General features: G+C 41.4%; 2 protein-coding genes across 5 annotated transcripts; both read left to right on the top strand.

Moving 5' to 3' along the window:
* The first annotated feature begins 232 nt into the window (after positions 1–232).
* On the top strand, positions 233–10,829 carry tom1 (target of myb1 membrane trafficking protein). Of its 4 annotated transcripts, none has more exons than XM_004562983.3 (16): positions 233–424; positions 3,961–4,045; positions 4,138–4,216; positions 4,300–4,449; positions 4,552–4,686; positions 4,805–4,936; positions 5,161–5,277; positions 5,516–5,649; positions 5,765–5,807; positions 5,904–6,036; positions 6,170–6,233; positions 7,798–7,867; positions 8,152–8,217; positions 8,623–8,685; positions 8,933–8,972; positions 10,158–10,829. In XM_004562983.3, exons 1-16 carry the CDS (start codon positions 373–375, stop codon positions 10,244–10,246), a joined length of 1,452 nt encoding a protein of 483 aa, XP_004563040.2. In that variant the 5' UTR covers positions 233–372; the 3' UTR covers positions 10,247–10,829. The 4 variants fall into 4 exon arrangements, with proteins under 4 accessions (XP_004563040.2, XP_012777780.2, XP_012777782.2 ...); XM_012922326.3 differs by having other exon boundaries at positions 241–424; positions 5,519–5,649; XM_012922328.3 differs by lacking the exon at positions 4,805–4,936 and having other exon boundaries at positions 243–424.
* Positions 10,830–11,754: 925 nt separating this feature from the next.
* gcat (glycine C-acetyltransferase) lies at positions 11,755–16,037 on the top strand. Its single transcript, XM_004562981.5, has 9 exons — positions 11,755–12,056; positions 12,785–12,915; positions 12,997–13,098; positions 13,174–13,320; positions 13,446–13,600; positions 13,914–13,996; positions 14,352–14,523; positions 14,721–14,842; positions 15,528–16,037. The coding sequence occupies exons 1-9, from the start codon at positions 11,843–11,845 to the stop codon at positions 15,677–15,679; spliced, it is 1,278 nt and encodes a 425-aa protein (XP_004563038.1). The 5' UTR covers positions 11,755–11,842; the 3' UTR covers positions 15,680–16,037.
* The last annotated feature ends 1,942 nt before the right edge of the window (positions 16,038–17,979 follow it).

Here is a 17,979-nt window from a genome sequence, read left to right as displayed (position 1 = left end):
GCTGCTTATGGCTGAAATCTGACTCTAATAGAGGACCCTTACTCAGTGCTCAGACAAAACTGTGCTTCTTACACGCAGGTAAGTATTGCTAATAGAGTGGCAGCAGTGCATGCAGCAAAGAATAATGCCTGTGTGTGGCGCAGTTACGCTGTACTAACACTGGTACGCTGACCATCTGATAACTGCGGGCTGCTTTCCCTTTAAAACGCATGACGCAGTTCAACTGGTGCCCCACTTTGTTGTGTGAAGCCGCAGCAGTCTGCAGGAGAGAGAGAGAGAGAGAGAGAGAGAGAGACAGCGGGGCCGCTTGCTGTCGCATACGGCTCGGCCCGGAGACGTCGGTGCTTCGCTGGGCCCCTCACCGCGCTCATCATGGAGTTTTTAATGGGGAATCCGTTCAGCACGCCCGTGGGACAGCGCATCGGTGAGCGCCTTTATGAGTCTTTACACTGCATAAAAAGAAAATTCTCCAGTCAGGCTCGGGCGTCTTATACCGACACCTTACATCTCCCGCAGTCACGTCCCTGCAGAGCTGCTCTGTGGACTCTTATTGTCGAGGCTTTTGTCGGGGTGATGCGTTATAATGCGATTATGTTAGAGAAATAGAAATCAAGTTAAATTCATTAGGACTGACAGAAGAACAACGGCTTATGGTTTGATTGACGCCCCTGTGAGACAATGACTTGGCAGAGGCGGGAGGAAGACGCTGAGGTGCTTCAGTTGATTGGTTGTCCCCGGCTCTGCCTTAACCTGCAAATAGCTGGGCGGGCCGCAAAGAGTGGCCGACATCCCCCTGACCCAAATCTGACGATCGTTTGGCTGTAGTCAGTGATAATGGTGGAGATCCAGAGATGCTCATTAAGATATGTAGATGAGGAGATCTTAGTTGAAGCTGCAGTAAAAGTCTTTACACGATTTGTAATCTAAATAATATTATAATCTAAAGAAAACTTAAATATAGCCTAGTCTTGAATATAGTGAATTTAATATTTCCATCAGTTTTTTGGTCAAGTTAATTCAGTCATCTGATAAGCTGGTCTAAAGTTTAACCTCCACACAGTAAACTGATCAAAAATCCAAACAAGCCACATGCTGTTCTAGAGTCTATGGGGGCCCAGGGCAAAAATTCTCAAAGGGGCCCCTTCAACCAGTTCATCACCATTATTCTATAAATAATCCAACGCCACCACCACCAACGATCCTCTAAAGTTACAGGTAAAACACTGATCAACAAACGGCAGCGTGTTCATTTTAGCAACAGTGTCCAACACTAGGTTGACCGGTTACGAAGTGTAATATTACTGTAATTACTATCTGCTACATTATATCAGCCAGCTAGCTATGCTAACAAGTCATTTACCAGTGTCCCATCACTGACTGGCTGTGCTAACTTGGCTGTTCTGCTAGGCTAGGTTCACTTATGTTAAAGGGCAAAGCAAACAAAAGAACTAACGTGATGATAGTGGAAGTGTCTGTCCCCCACAGTTAAGGCTAGAGTAGCAACAATTAGTTATTCAGCATTATGTTTAATTATGATCATTTTCTCCTCTTCCTCTTTTTTTCTTCTTCCTTTTCCTCACTTTGATGAGTGAGGAAAATGTGCCGTGTTCTCATGGCACATTTTGATATAGTTTAAATGTAACTCCTGACAAACCTTATTAAAAGTGCCCACTTTTTTATCTTTTGCCAATTAAAAGTGCCAGCAAATTAATGATTTTCATGTAATTTTAATGTTTCTAACATGAAATCTTTTTTTTCCACACAAAAATTTTAAATAGGGTGAATTAGACATTAGACACCTCGGTCACTAAGGCATATAGGCTAGTCAGTGACATTCTGGCAAACATGGAGAAATGGCATGTTGCCTGACTGTTTGCAAGTCGTTGTTGGAGGTTATGAAATTGGTTAATGTTGGGACAGTGACAAAAAAAAGTCATTGATGATGATTCTTTGTTTTCTTTTCTTTTTTCTGTCATCAAATTTAAAATGTACTGTAATTTTTCATAAGATAGTAAAATGTAAAACCCAATATTTCCAAAACTGGGTTTGCATAATATGAAAAAACACATAAAAACATTAATAAAAGACAATTAATACAGTCCTGGAATTACTACAACTTCAAGCAGACAAAAAACAAACAAAAAGCAGCTTAATGTTTTCAGAGACTGAGGTCAGCCCCGTGGTATACTGTTTAAAATATTCCAAGTCTGTATGTTTGATTATAGGGTGGCTGTAGCTCAGGGTGGCAGAGCAGGTCAGCCACTAATCAGAAGGTCGGTAGTTCGATCCCATGGCTACATGCCAAATATCCTTGGGCAAGATACTAACCCCATTTTTGCCTACTTGTGGTGGTCAGAGGGCCCGGTGGCACCAGTGTCCGGCAGCCTCGCCTCTGTCAGTGCGCCCCAGGGTGGCTGTGGCTACAATGTAGCTTGCCATCACCAGTGTGTGAATGGGTGAATGACTGAATGTAGTGTAAAGCGCTATGGGGTCCTTAGGGACTAGTAAAGCGCTATACAAATGCAGGACATTTACCATTATTGGCATCCTTTTAAGTCTTGTCACTTTTAAAGGAGGTTTTACAATTTCGGTATAAATTTCAGAATTTACAGTTTGACTGTGGCTCTATAATCAGTGTTGGGGAGTAATGGAATACATGTACCGCCGTTACGTATTTAAAATACAAAATATGAGTAACTGTATTCCGTTACAGTTACTGTTTAAAAAGTTTGTATTCAGAATACAGTTACTTTGCTGAAATAAAGGGATTACACGGTGGTATTTTACTTTCCATATGTTCGGCTATGCCCTCTCTATTTTTGGTTTCCACGCTCCAAACAAAACACGCATTAAGAGGCTCTAAAGCCTGTGTCTCAATGTCGCGGCCCATGTCACCCCTACTTGCATAATGACGTGAAGAAATATTTTTAAAAATTATTCACAAAAATGATTTAATATGAAGGCAATAGGCAGAGTGTTACAGGCATAGGCCTAAAGAATGTAGCCTCATGGGCAGTGTAGTCCGTGCTTCAGGGAGAAAGGACCGCAATACCCGTTATGTGTCTGTGAGCGAGGGAGGGAGAAAAAGGAGAGTGGAAAAATGAGCTGTCACCGAGCAGAAACGGGAGCTGGAAGCATGTAAATATAATAATAACCACTGCAGCCAAAAAGAGTGCCTGATGAGCCCAGTTGTAAGTAAGCTATTAAGACTCGACTGTACACTTTGTTCGTGTTTTTCTCCGAAACAATAAGTTCCATTGGAGCAGCCTTTCAACACCTCTCTCTGTCTCTCACTAGCAAAGTTGACCCAGACAACAAAGTAAAGCTATTTTTCGGCTACGAGCCCGACATGAACCCGACGTATTAGCCAGAGGTCCCTGTTTTATATACGCGTGGAATAGTTTTCTATACGAGATCGCTGCAAAAAGTGCAGCCTTACCTAATGTCCACCCAACTGTTACTCATTTTATATTAAGATTTAAACATCTAGTTGGTATGGCGAGTAGCCTTCAGCAATTGTAATAAATCACACATTCATGTAGTTGTAAAAAAGCATGATAATGTAATAGGTAATCCAAAGTATTCAGAATACGTTACTGTCATTGAGTAACGTAACGGAATACGTTACAAAATACATTTTGGGGCATGTATTCTGTAATCTGTCGTGGAATACATTTTAAAAGTAACCTTCCCAACACTGTCTATAATGTCTGCTCCCTATGTATTAAAAGGCACCTATTTATATTCCTATTAAAAATATGGGAGTCCTAAGGTCAGTCCCTGTGGAACGCCACACAATCACAACCTTGACATAGGAAATGAAAATAATGTTTACTAAAGGCGAATTTGTCTCTACGTTGTTACCATGTATTACTCATAAAGGAATAACAAATTCATGTATTTCTACTAATTATAATGTAACAATGAGACATGTTTCATGTTTTCACCTACTTTGCACAGAGCGTGCGACCAGCTCCAGCCTGCCATCTGAAGACTGGGAACTCAACATGGAAATCTGTGACATAATCAACAGCTCAGAGGAAGGGTGTGTGCACATTCGTTATCTGTTAGCATCAGGAACAAGCTTGTCCTCTTGAGGTTGCATGCGGCTGACTATTGAAAATGTTGTAATTACAGGCCCAAAGATGCACTCAGAGCCATTAAAAAAAGGATTGTGGGGAATAAGAACTTCAAGGAGGTTATGCTAACGCTGACTGTGAGTGTTGACTCTTTATGTTCTCATCAGATGTGTGTAGTTTGTAATTGGTAAGGCATTTCTCTGAAACTCTGTGATTTCAGGTCCTCGAGACCTGCATGAAGAACTGCGGCTACAGATTTCACATCCTGGTTACAACGCGCGATTTCATAGAAGGGTTTCTGGTGCGGTCGATTATCCCGAGGAACAACCCTCCACAAATCCTACATGACAGAGTGCTTGGCATCATACAGGTGAGGTGTGGCTCAAGGGAATAAAAGAATAAAGTTGTTGTCATTCTTTAGTGTCACATTGGTTTACTGTCTAGTCCTAATTTGTGGTTTTCTCTTGTCAAGGCGTGGGCCGATGCATTCCGCAGCTCACCCGACCTGACGGGTGTAGTATCGGTCTACGAAGACCTGCGAAGGAAAGGACTCGAGTTCCCCGCCAATCAGCTGGAAGGTTACACACCACCCGAAGCCCCGAAAAAGGTGGATACAGGGCTGGGTGACCTTTGTTTTATTGCTAACAGTTGGGTGTTGCCTATCATCCTATCATCATCTTTGGTCTTTTTTCCTGTCTGGTCATTTCTCCGCCTTTGCTTATCAGACTTTGCCTGGCAATGGGCCTGCTGTTACTACTCTGCCTGCTGTACTCCTGTCTTCCAAACCGCTCATCCCACCTCAGACCTCTGATCTAAAACTGGCCCTTGAGGGAAACAATGCCTTGACTCACAGCCAGGTGATGGGACTGGAAAAGGACTTACTCTTATTATAATTGCACTGTGCTTCTCGCTAACTGGCTTTTCTATGTTGGTTACAATAGAGTCACAGAACTCCTTTTTGTAGCTGTGCTTCTTAATTCTTTTTCGCTTCCAACCCTTATAAAATCAATATTTGCCTTCTTCTTCTTTTCATCGAGTCACCGTACCTGTGTTTATTCAGTAAGTGCTGTTGATATTCCAGGTGAAGAAGCTAAAGGCAGAGCTAGGAGTGGTGCGCAGCAACCTGACTATGATGTCAGATTTGATGAGTCAACTAGATCCAGTTACGGTAAAACAAGCAGACATGGAGCTGCTGGAGGTAAACACGCACACACACAAGCGCACACACACAAATGAAGTCACATTTAAAAACAAGCTGCGTGTGTTTTACTGCATGAATGTGTAATATTCTCTGTGAGTGTGATCCTTTCCATTAATGCTGAGTAACAGTGCCTTACCCTTAACTGATCTCCTACTTTATACGTTCTGTGTTGCATCTGGCCCTTCAACGCCCCCCCCACCCCACCCACGCATTCTTTGTCTGATTGTGTCATTAGCAGTTATACACAGTATGTAAAGAAATGCAAGACAGGATAGTGAAGATAGTCCCCAGACTCAGCGAGGAGAAGCTGATCGAAGAGTTATTAGCAACTAACGATGAAATGAACACCGCCTTCAATCGCTACCACAGGTACCTGCTCCATTCTCTCCATCGCGTCATCGTGTTTATTGGCAAAATAAAGAGAAAGGCAATATTTCAGCATGGAGTTTCTCTGCACACGATGATTTCATTCTGTCGTCGGCAGGTTTGAACGACGAATAACAAACGGTCAGAACGCAGAGCAGAAGGTAAAGAACGTGGCGGCCATTTTTGGAGTCTTTCCACACAGTAGTCATAACGGCGTGAACTGGTTAAATTGTGCTGTTTCCCTCTGTGTCTTTCAGGGCCACACCTATGTCAACTTAACAGAGCTAGACTTGAAGACTGACAGCCAATCAGAGGCTGCTTCAGTTACCAATGACAGCTCAATGAGTTTTCCAAAATCTGACAGTTTGTCCAGTCAGATGGCAAAACTTAGTAAGTACTGTACTTAGATATATTTTATCATGGCAAGCATAGGGAAAGGAATTATGCAGCGATCCCTAATTTCATGCAGAACGTGGAGACTTATTCTGCTCTTTATTTGTTCCTTTTGCGTTTCTTCTTCCAGGTACAAGTGAATCAGATGACACTTTATCACAGAAAATAAATGTGTCAACTCAACAAAGACCAAGGTACAGAAAAAACCTGCATCATAAATGTGCAACCTTTATGACATAAACAGATGTTTGCACAGCAGGGTGATGTTTTAAATTGTAGAGCTGCACCACTCACAAAAATGTCTTGTTTAAGGCAAAATTAAGTCATTAGTCTAAAGGAATCTTAAAGGAATATAGATTATTTATTAAGCACTTATTAAACTTTAAAGTAACTCTCTTAACTGATAAATACACAACTGAAATAGCTGAAAATTGATAATTAACTCAAAATAAACAGATTTCAGTTAACTAATAATTCACTGAAATCGCAGTCTGGCCTAAATAGTTAAATAAGAATTTATATAAATGGTTGCAATAATTAGCTAAAAAGCAAACCTTTGGCTTAAAAGAATGCATAATCTGTTAACAATTTCAGATAGTTAGCTATCAACAAAAGGTTTAAATAAATCACTAAAAGTGTCACGGCAAGTGCTGTGTGGCAGGCGGGATGAAGGACCCAAACGCAGGACTCAGAAACTGAAAGTTAAACTTAAGGCGCAGCTTTATTCCTGGGAAAAACTGCACATAAGAAATACACTTCACAAAAGTAAACCAAAATCTCAAACATGAAAACTAGAACTAAACCGTACAGTGGAAACTAGAAACTAGGAAACACATGCGAGAAAAACAAACCAGACTGAAAAGTAGAATATTTATGGGAACACGAAGGGAGAAACACAGCACAGAGAGGGTGTATGAAGGTTAACGACAACAAGCAGGGGGAAACTGAGGAGTAAGATACACAGGTAGGATCACGGGAGGATGGGGAACAGCAGGAAACACAGCTGGGACAAATCAGACATGAGAGAAGGGAAGGCAAAACTAGATACACTGACCAAGCACACGAGACTATCAAAGTAAAACAGGAATACGACACGGAGTCAAAGACATGAGCTTAACACTACAACATAACTGACATGGTAACAGAGGCAAGGATTACTAGACAGGAGATGTGGGACCAGTACAGGGAAAGAGAAAACATGGGGACGGAGACTGAACACAGAACAGAGACTGTCAAAATAAAACACAAAGCACACAACAGGCACAGAGACACAGACTAGACACCGAACAGAGGGAGCACCCAATCTAAACCTAAGAACTAAACTCTTAACAAGAATTAAACCAAAACATGGGATAATAATAATAATCAAAACAGCACAACAAGTGAATCAGAACATAAACCATAATACAGAATAATACCAAAACACAAGCAACTCAAAATGATCCAGAACTGTGACAAAAAGTTATAAACATTAAAATAGCTAGCTAAAGGTGGTTGAACAATTTGGCTTTTTACAACTTGAAGTAACCACCCTTGCCCTTATATGAACAAATAAATGTGAAAATAGGTTTTAAAATTAATTTTTTGTGACTATTCAAGTAAATTACGGTGATTTAATAGAATTGTTTTGTGGTGACAGTTCCCAGTCTTTCTTTTCATTTGTTCCTGAACACATGAGCCAACATTTAACTTTGTTAAAAGTAATATCGGTTACTAGATTACGTTGCAGTTAACCTATTAGTAATTTTTGCCTTTCAGAGACGGGAGCGGAGTTGTGGTGGACGGTCTTGCTCAAGCTCGGGACAGCAAACTACAAAACACTGAACCTGTAAGCAAAGATGTCTATACTGCTTGCAAGGTTTCGATTTATCGGCTACTATAACTGATTTTTTCTTTTACTTAGCTGTGACATGACCTTTAGGACCAAAAGTAAATTCAGTTATGATATTGTTACATTTATTTTAAACAGCAAGCATACGTGAAATCCTGGGTTTTTTTGTATATGACAGAGCACCAAGTGCTGTACATAATATCTGAGCTACAGGCCTGAGTATGCGTTACTTTGTTTGAGTAACTGTTTTCCTCCTGAATGAAATCTGTCTGTACGTGAAGGATGGCAGTCCAGCTTCCACTCGCAGCTCTTCACCAAAGTTAGATTGGATGATTAAAAGGGGAATGGTGGGTGTGAATTTTAAAACGTGCCCTGGCTTTACGTTGGTTTCGCCTTTTCATACCCTCTGTCTTTTGGTTCTTTTCATACAGTTTTGATTTACTTTGCTGTGGTCTGGGTTGGGTCACTTTTTGGCTTTGGTGGTTCAGTTACTGAAATAGAGCACAAAGGTTTGCATGACCAGTTGTGGCGTCGTAAGAGCATGACACTGTTCGGTTTGCACTTTTGATATGCTGCATTGTTGTCACACCCGAAGTCTTCCTCACTGAATGCTATGTTTAGCCACATGTGATTTTTCTTTGTTGTTGCTTTTGCGGTTGACTTTCGTTTTTGTTTTCATGGCTTCGTAGCTTTGTCAACCTTGATGAAGTTTTATCCATGTAGCCAATCTGTGTCTCTTCTTTCTTTCTTAGATTCCTATCACCCAGTCCAGTGTAATGGATGATATTGAGAAATGGCTTGCTTTGGATGATGAGGTAAGTCTGAACTGGGAATGATATTCATTCATCGAATCTACTTTGCCGTATTTAAAAGTTTAAAAAAGAAAAGATGTTGGTGGACTTTGCAGATACCAATCCAAGGTATTAGAAATGTTTAGATATATCTACATAAAGGTGACTGACTATAAAAAGAAAGGACTAAGCGGGTGGGTTTAATTTGAAATTTGGTACACAGTTATCTTAAAGGATAATCAAATATACTTATTTTGTGTTTATGACACAGTATGATGACTTTGAGGACTCCGATGGTGTGACCAGTGAAGGTGAGGATCCTTACCCATATGTCCTGTTCCAAAGGAGCAGATTTTATAACCAAGTTAATACATGGGGCACACACTCTTAAACAGAAAACTTTCTTTGGTTATATTAAATGGAATATTTGCAGTGAAATACACACCCTCTTTTAGAGCTGATAGACTGTATATAAAACAATGGAGATAGTCTATATGGAAGCGTTGCCTTTGTCAAATGGCCAGCAGGTGGCAGTGTCTGCTTTCAAACAGAAGTCTGAACCTATGATCTTGGTCACTCCTTTAAATTCAGTTTCAACATGGCATGGTATGTATGCTTCAGACTGCGTTCCTGAATAAGTTGGAAATTATGAATTTTTAGTGGAACACTCCCTCAAGTCAGAGTGGACCAACATACCCATAGTTAGAAATCCAAGATAGCAGCGCTGAATTTAAACAGTAGTAAAACTCTAAATATTTGATCTGTACTGCAAATGTTGTGTACTTGTTACTCATTAAATGAGCCATAGCAGAGCGCTGATCAGGTTGCATCACTGAATGTGTTTTCTGAAAGGCTTTATAGCTAGTGATACCTGAAGGTCTCTACCTTGCTAGGAACCAATATTCTCTTTCATTGCTCTTTCTGGAATGTGCTAACTCGGGATTGACATCGCTCGTGAGTTCCAACACATGCCTAGATATTCCAGTGTATCTGGAACACGGCATTTGATCATGGCTGGCTTTGACTGACAGCTCACTACTATCAATATATCCTTGTTTTTTCAGTCAAATCCACTCTACACTCATTGCGACAGCTAAAATTCTCAGGTTAAGGCATGAAAATGGGATTGTTTTTTGTTTTCTTTTTTTGGTAGCTTTATCCATCTTTTATATGCAGTCTGTGCTGAAGCTATAGACAAAACCTATTGTCCATTCAGATTGCTGCTAAAATATTTGAGCCACTGGTGAACTGCAGTGAGCTTCTTTAATGCTTGGTAAATAGCTCCCCGTGTTACCTCTACCAAGGTAACCAAGGAGGTTAGAAGGACTTTTGTTTTTACCCCCAAATGTTTACTACTTCAAGGACTAAAAATGAAACATAAAGCACTCACATGTCTGGTCACAGCTCACTTTAACTCCAAAGTTGTGGCTTTGTTTACTCAGTGCAGGAACTTTCCTATAGATGTCTGTTAAAGTGACTCCTGCTTGCCTCCCCAGAGTTCGACAGGTTTCTGGCAGAGAGAGCGAAAGCGGCCGAGCGTCTGCCGTCCCTGAGAGCTTCCTCGCAAGACAACTCAGAGTCTTAAAGTCTCACCTAAACCTGCCAAAACTAACATTACTCATGAAGCTCCGGCGCCACCTGCTGGATAATGGAGATTTCTTATTAATGAACAGTTGAATGGCAAATGACATTGTATATGTGTACCCTGCTCTTTTGCTGGGGGGAGCAAATGTGTTTTTTAACTTAAAACTAATGTCTGCGGAAAGACCGAAGTTTTTACTTGACGTTGTTACGAGGGTTGATCCACAAGCAAACATTTGCACATTTTTTATGGTTACATTCCTGCTGTTAAATGAGAATATTGTTACAAATTTTGCAACATAGATGATGTACTATATTGCTGTTATCTATACATATATATATATATTGTTAAAGATGATGATGAGGTACAGAAATGCCCCTGTCAAAGTAGCAAACACTTGTAAGAGAAGCTCAGCCATAACTTGTGGTAATAGTTTGAGGCTTTATGTCGTTGTTGATGTCGGATGCTGAAGAAAATTTATGAGTTTTTTTCACATTCAGCTTGTCCCTATGAAGATGTTTTACTTGAAGTTTAACAACAAGTGATGACACACTGCTGTCATATTAAACTAAAAGTATTAACTGGAGATTTGTGTGTTTGCAGTCTGTCTTTTTTTAAATATGTTTATAGACTTTTTCTTGCCATTACCAAAAAAAAAAAAAAAAAAAAATGGAGGCATAAGAACACATTATTTACAAATTTGCAAAGACTGGTCCTGTCCTTCTATATTGCCACAGGCTGTCTCTTCTAATTTTGATAGTAAATGGTAAATGGACTGGTCTGCTCTACCCAAGTACTCAAAGCATCTCGCACATACATTCATTCATACACATGTTCAAACTCCGATGGACGCATCAACTCAGGTCTTGAAATCTTGCACAAGGATACTTTGACATCCAGACTGCAGGAGCCAAGAAGCAACCCATCGATTGCCAGAGAAGCCGCTCTACTTCAGTGTCCACCTGGGCTGGATGTGAGGCTGGTGACAGCTGGGTACCCATATAGTACTATCACAGATTATAAAAAAATACTTAATGGTGGCAAAGGAATAGTACATTTTTATTTAAAAAACACATGCATGGTTCATTTATTGTTTGTGTTTTAGCGTGATGTGTATTCAGTCTGGATACTGAAGGCACTTTCAACACACTGAAATAAATGTGTGTGTGTGTGTGGGGGGGGGGGATCTCGATCTCGGTGCCGACACTCAAAAACAAGCAATGTTTTTTTTTCTAGTTGTAACATACTGTATTGTCACATTTTTTTGCTATAAATGTACTATATTTAAAACGCAAAGTACTTCCTGTGATGTACAAAGTATTTGGAACGTACGAAACGTGACTAAAAGGAGTAAAATGTTGTTATAGTTTATATTAGGCATCAGACTGTGAACTACCAAAGTGGATATCAGCCAGTTAAAAAAAAACTGTCTGCAATGCGATTGGCCCAAACAAGCCACCTGCCAGCGGCCCTGCGCTCTGATTGGTCTTCCAGACAGACGCCTACCCCTATTACGTGACGCAACCACGCTTGCTCTTTACATTGAGCCTTTCTGTGCCACGGTTCGTATATCTTTAACAGCATAACGAGTTCACCGCTATGTCTCTCGGAAAAGCTGCCCGCAGTTTGGTGAGCCCGCTCCGGGGGGCTCTGCGGTGTTCGGGCCTGAGCCGCAGCTACACCGCTGCCGCTGAAGCCCGGGCGGTGCTGGAACACGAGCTGGAGACGATCCGAGCCGCGGGGACGTGGAAATCGGAGAGGATCATCACCTCCAAGCAGGGTCCTGAGATCAGCGTGGACGGCAGTCGTGGCAGTGAGTACTAGGAGTTTCCAGTTACAGCAGTTTTATAAGTGAGCAGTAGCACCCTCCTCGGTGATGGTCCTTAAACGCACCGTCCCAGGTAAGGTTTCAGTTCTGCCACGTTCTTATCTCAGCGGTGAACTTGAAGTAATCCCTGCTACTCCCTTGTTTTGCACTTCTGAAGCTATTCTCGGCGCAGCCTTTGGAAAAACATTAACCAAGAACTCGTAACAGCAAAAGTATGAGATTCAAGCTTTAAATAATTCAAAATAATTTGTAAAGTGGTCTTTATATCATCAACAGAAAGCTGTTTTGTGCTTTGTACAATGCAAAGTTCATTGTTTGACTTGTGAAGGCTCTAGCATTTAACTGCACTGCACCAGTTAATCTCTGCTTTATTTGCTATTGTTCCAGCAAAGCAGCCGATCACTGTTTATATTTCAGCATGAACCCTTGCCAGAGATTGACTCTGCTGATTTATGAATGGGCCACAGACTTTAGGTCGTGACCCCTCGTGCACCAAAACAACCCCGTTCATTTCATGTGCCCAACAGTGCCACAGTCCCATGCATTGTTTTCTCTGTCACTCTTTGTCTTCTCTCTCTTGTCTCGTCTGTAGCCTAAAACTACAAGCAGAACTTCTACTCCCAGCTTTGACATGCTCAAAGAGGTTATTATGGGACAGTGACTCTCTCTTTTTTAACCTTAATTTTCCTTTTGTGCATCCAAAATTCTCTCAGGTATACTGAACTTCTGCGCCAACAACTACCTCGGGCTGTCCAGTCATCCAGAAGTGGTCCAGGCAGGAATCGATGCTCTGAAGACACACGGTGCTGGACTGAGCTCTGTCAGGTTCATCTGTGGGACGCAGGTCTGGTGCTTAAAGATCACGCATATCACCCCAAAGCTGTCTAATTCATGAGGTTAATTTTGCGTAATGCGTGATTTACAGGATCTCCACAAAAAGCTAGAGCAGAAGCTCGCTGAGTTCCACGAGAGAGAGGACTGCATCCTCTACGCCAGCTGTTTCGATGCCAATGCGGGACTTTTTGAGGTAGGTCCAAATGGATTTGAAGCTAAGGACTTCCCCCGTTACGATCAGTATAACTCTGAATTATTCTCACAACAGGTGCTGCTGGGCCCAGATGACGCAGTGCTCTCTGACGAGCTAAACCACGCCTCAATCATCGATGGCATTCGCCTGTGTCGAGCAAAGAGGCTGCGGTACAAACACATGGACCTCGGTGACCTGGAAACCAAACTCAAAGAAGCTCAGGTGCGTGGAGTAAAACATTCCTTCTTGATCCAACTCTCCTTGCAGTGTGTTAGAAGAGAGTGAAAAATGACAGCTTACTCAGAGGAGGTCACACACCAATCACCTGCGCTCTCTGTTGTCCTCAGTCGTCTCGTATGCGTCTGGTAGTGACAGATGGGGTCTTCTCTATGGATGGAGATGTGGCTCCCTTGCGAGGGATTTGTGACCTGGCTGAGCAGTACGGAGCCATGGTGTTTATAGACGAATGTCACGCCACAGGTTTCCTAGGGCCTCGGGGAAGGTGGGTAAGAAAAGACTTCAACTGAAAAATCATAAATCGGTTATTTTGCAAAATAAAATACAAAAGACCCCTAATCATAAAAGTGTAGTGCCCAAATATCATTTTTAATTTCTAAGAGAAGAGTGGATTGTTATGAACAGCCTTTTAGGGCAGTTTTTTTTTTTTATTCAGTGTCTTTTTCAATATGACCACTAGGTGTCGCCAAAGCCCCGTCTTACAGTAACTACCGTGAGACTGGGCTCTTGATAAAGTTTAGCTATCTCTATTATCAAGAGGTGACGAACTAATGTTACCACTTCCCTCTGATTTGCAGAGGAACTGATGAACTCCTTGGAGTGATGGATAGAGTTCATATTATTAACTCCACTCTTGGCAAAGCGCTGGGAGGAGCAGCAGGTATGACTCCATTCTAACATGAAGGCTCTCATAACATCTTTTTATTAAGTATAAATTAGTAAAACATTGTACATTTAACACAGACATAGAAAAGAAGCATTTGTTTAGTGTAGTGCATCGGCCCACCTGACAATTCCACTTTTGATATTTACTCAAAGTTTTTCCTGTAATAAATGCGAGTGTAAAGTCCCTTTTCCATTAGTACCTACTCGATTTTCAGGGTTTTCCATTAGCTAATAATACCTGTTACCCAGGTACTGTTTTTGAAACTCCTTCTAACCGAGGTTCCAAGTGATCCGAGCAGGTACTAACAGACTTATCCAAGGTGTGATGTAGTTGTCTTGTTTTCTCTCAGGTGGTTACACAGTCGGCCCAAAGCCTCTCATTGACCTACTCAGGCAGCGCTCACGGCCCTACCTATTCTCCAACGCGCTCCCCCCTCCTGTGGTGGGCAGTGCCACACGGGCTGTGGAACTGCTGCTTGCCTCCAACGAGATTGCCCAAAGCATGACGGCCAAAACGATGCGGTATGTTTTGTTCTTACAAACAGTGGAAGTCTTCTATGTTTTTAGTGTTGTGTACATCATAAACGCCAATCGATTTATCTGTAGCAATACTAATATCATATATAGGATGTCCTGCACTTAGTGATAAGGTTTATACTGCTTACAACTGGTTTTACCAATTTGTGAGTATAATAGTTTTCTCTTTGCTGTCAAATCAGGTTCAGGAACAAGATGACGCAAGCCGGCTTCACCATTGCAGGCTCAGCTCACCCCATCTGCCCTGTGATGCTTGGCGATGCACGTTTGGCCTCTTTAATGGCTGACGATATGCTAAAATTTGGTGAGACCATAGACTGTATATAATAGATGGAATGTTAGCCATTCATTTTCAAAGAATTAATGTTCAAATTCTGGCCTCTGCCATGTTGTTGTTTTTTTTGTTTTTTTCTTTAAGTCAGACATGACCATGTTTTGATGAATGACAACTGCTAAGTTATTGGTTTATTATGCTAGCAAGGCTGGTTAGCAAGCTCTAACCTGAGTAAGTGCTATGGCTACACAAGCTAATTAGTGCTAAGTAAGAAAGAAATTAAATACTGCTTTTACACTCATCAACTGACCACACTGACTTGCTGGACAAGCTAGAACATCCTGTTTCCCGTACAGCCATTTATCAGTAAGTCAAGGTGGCCACAAGCTTAAATTTACCTTATTACAGTTTAAAATTGTGAGTAATAAAATAATTCACCACCTGCACTGTTGTTGTGAAGGGGGAAACTACAACTAGAGACCAAAAGTAGTTTTTTGTACCAAGCTAAAAAACATGTTCATTTCTGGGAGTCTGAGGATTGACTCACTTTTGGAGAAAGCCTCAAGTGGCCGCTCAAGGAACTGCAGTTTTTTTGGCACTTCCACGTTAACTTTATTTTTTTCTTTAATGTAGATGAAACTGACTCACTTAGCAGAGAGTATGTGAATCTGCCACTGTGTTTATACAGTGTCACAGTAGTGTCTTCCCTCCACAGGAGTGTATGTGATTGGATTCTCCTACCCAGTCGTACCAAAGGGAAAAGCCAGAATCCGTGTTCAGATTTCGGCAGCACACACGGACGAAGACATCGACCACTGTGTTGACGCTTTCATCCAGACTGGCAGGAAGCACGGCGTCATCTCATGAATCGAACAAACGAGCTGGAATCAGAAGGATTCAGAAAACTGCTTGAAATTGCAGGGTCACGCTGCCTGTTACTCAAGATCCATGAATGATGGTGATGGAAATTTTAGTTATATTTGTAGGTCACTGGAGGTGAATGTTATTTTTGTGCTTGCTTAACTGATTAAAGCACTTTTGCTAAAGTGTTTGCATTGGAACAAAAAGGGCAGTTGATTAAACACTTTTCATGAGTGAGAAAATGTTTCTGAAAGGGCATTTATCCACCCCGCAAATGTGATTCTGATGACTGTGAGGATAATGGTGACACATAGTGTGCATAGATTATCAGCATGTGTGGTAAACATTAAACATCCTTCAAAGAGTAGAAGAGTTTTATTCATAAGAAAAGTCCATAATTCTCCTCTGAAGTTGAGATGCTAAATGCTAGATGTGTGATACCACTGATTTCCTTTTCGATCCCAAGTAATATTCAGGGTGGTATCGACGATACTGATCCGATACTTTGTACAAAAGCTTATTTTATTTATTGTATCTCAAATTATAGCATCATAATGATTACAGGACATCAGATTACTTGTTCTTATCACTTAATAATGCAGAGTTCATCATATAGAAATAAAAAACCTGAAGTTGTGCGCTATTTGAACACCTTGCCAGCAGCACTAAAGGGCTCCGTGAGAGACGTCTGTCTCGCCCTAGCAGCACCTGTCCCTGTCCTCCTCTTCAGTTCACCTCAGCATACGCTCGTCATATTCTGTGATATGATTTACTCTGAGGTGTTTGACAAGGTTAATGATGTTGCCACAACCATACATGCCAACCCTCCCGATTTTTCCGGGAGAATACCGAATTTCAGTGCCCCTCCCGAAAATCTCCCGGAGCCACCATTCTCCCAAATTTTTCCCGATTTTCCACCCAGACAACAAAATTGAAAAACCATATTGCAGAATTCATAGCGCGGCCCAGCCAATTCCAGTTTCCAACAATGGCGGCAGCGACTTAGTTTTAATATTACTCTTATTTCTCTTTCTGGGTTGCAAAAAAAAAAAAACTTAACATATTTTCAGGTGAGAATGTAGCTGTGTAAACTTCAAATATCTGAGCCGATTGACACATCATTTTCAAACCCCCGCGGTCTTTCGCTACTCGGGTTAATATATATATTAATATTAATTTATATATATTTATATATATATATATATATAAATTAATATTAATTTATATATATATATTAATTTATATATATATATTAATTTATATATATATATATTAATATTAATTTTTCCGGGGTTTCACACAGCTGAATAAACGTCAAACAGAAAATGATTAAACAGAAGAGTTTACGTCAGTGCCCGGTTATATTTTAGATAGCAAGGAGCAGACGGCAGCGTTTCACTCCACCGAGGGAGCTCGTGACGTACTATGGTAAATGGCCTGTATTTGTATAGCGCTTTTACTAGTCCCCCCCCCCCCAGGGACCCCAAAGCGCTTTACACACCCAGTCATCCACCCATTCACACACTGGTGGAGGCAAGCTACAGTTGTAGCCACAGTTGCCACTGACAGAAGCGAGGCTGCCATATCGCACCATCGGCCCTTCTCGCCAACACCAGTAGGCGGTAGGTGAAGTGTCTTGCCCAAAGACACAACGACCGAGACTGTCCGAGCCGGGGCTCGAACCGGCAACCTTCCGGCTCCCATTGAAATTTGTATAACCTATTTAAAATCTAAAACTTAAAATTGTCCGTAGCCTACTGTTGTTACCACTGTCCTGTTTGTAGTGATGTATCTCTTGACAGTCGACCAGTTGGATGGAAAGCTTCAGTTCATCATAAGGCTTCATCTCAACATCACTAGTGTGCAGGCAGGAGTGGTGAAATGGAGGACCCAATGTGCAGACTGTGGAGACAAACGTGAACTCAAACAGCTTTAATGCTAAACTCAAACAGAACAAAACTTAGGCTGCGTTCACACTGCAGGCGAAAGCGCATCAAAAATCGACTTTGACCCTGTGCGACCCATATCCGATCATGGTGTGACAGTGTGAACAGCACAAATCCGATGTTTTCAAATCCGACCTGGGTCACTTTCGTATGTGGTACTGAATCCGATACAAATCTGATGTTTTAGAAAGCGACTGCTGTTTGAATGGTCATCTCGCATTAAATCTGTCTTTTACGTCACTGACACAAGACAGACGCCAATTATCAGCGCCCAAGAAGACATCGCGAACGCTTCCGGGCCATCCAGTATAGATGTTAGTGAAACTGTTGGGAAGACAGCGTTGGAGAAACGTGAACATT

The sequence above is a fragment of the Maylandia zebra genome, linkage group LG4 (assembly GCF_041146795.1).
Source record: "Maylandia zebra isolate NMK-2024a linkage group LG4, Mzebra_GT3a, whole genome shotgun sequence".
NCBI lineage: Eukaryota > Metazoa > Chordata > Actinopteri > Cichliformes > Cichlidae > Maylandia > Maylandia zebra.
Note: the sequence above shows the minus strand (reverse complement) of the source record. Positions and strands in the feature narration are given on the sequence as shown.

Coding starts and splice junctions, on each gene's coding strand:
- tom1 (XM_004562983.3), top strand. CDS start 373: ATGGAGTTTTTAATGGGGAATCCGTTCAGCACGCCCGTGGGACAGCGC. Junction 6,037..6,169: donor CAGTCAGATGGCAAAACTTA/GTAAGTACTGTA, acceptor TTCTTCTTCCAG/GTACAAGTGAATCAGATGAC. Junction 8,973..10,157: donor CGATGGTGTGACCAGTGAAG/GTGAGGATCCTT, acceptor TTGCCTCCCCAG/AGTTCGACAGGTTTCTGGCA.
- gcat (XM_004562981.5), top strand. CDS start 11,843: ATGTCTCTCGGAAAAGCTGCCCGCAGTTTGGTGAGCCCGCTCCGGGGG. Junction 13,321..13,445: donor CCAAACTCAAAGAAGCTCAG/GTGCGTGGAGTA, acceptor TGTTGTCCTCAG/TCGTCTCGTATGCGTCTGGT. Junction 14,524..14,720: donor ATGACGGCCAAAACGATGCG/GTATGTTTTGTT, acceptor CTGTCAAATCAG/GTTCAGGAACAAGATGACGC.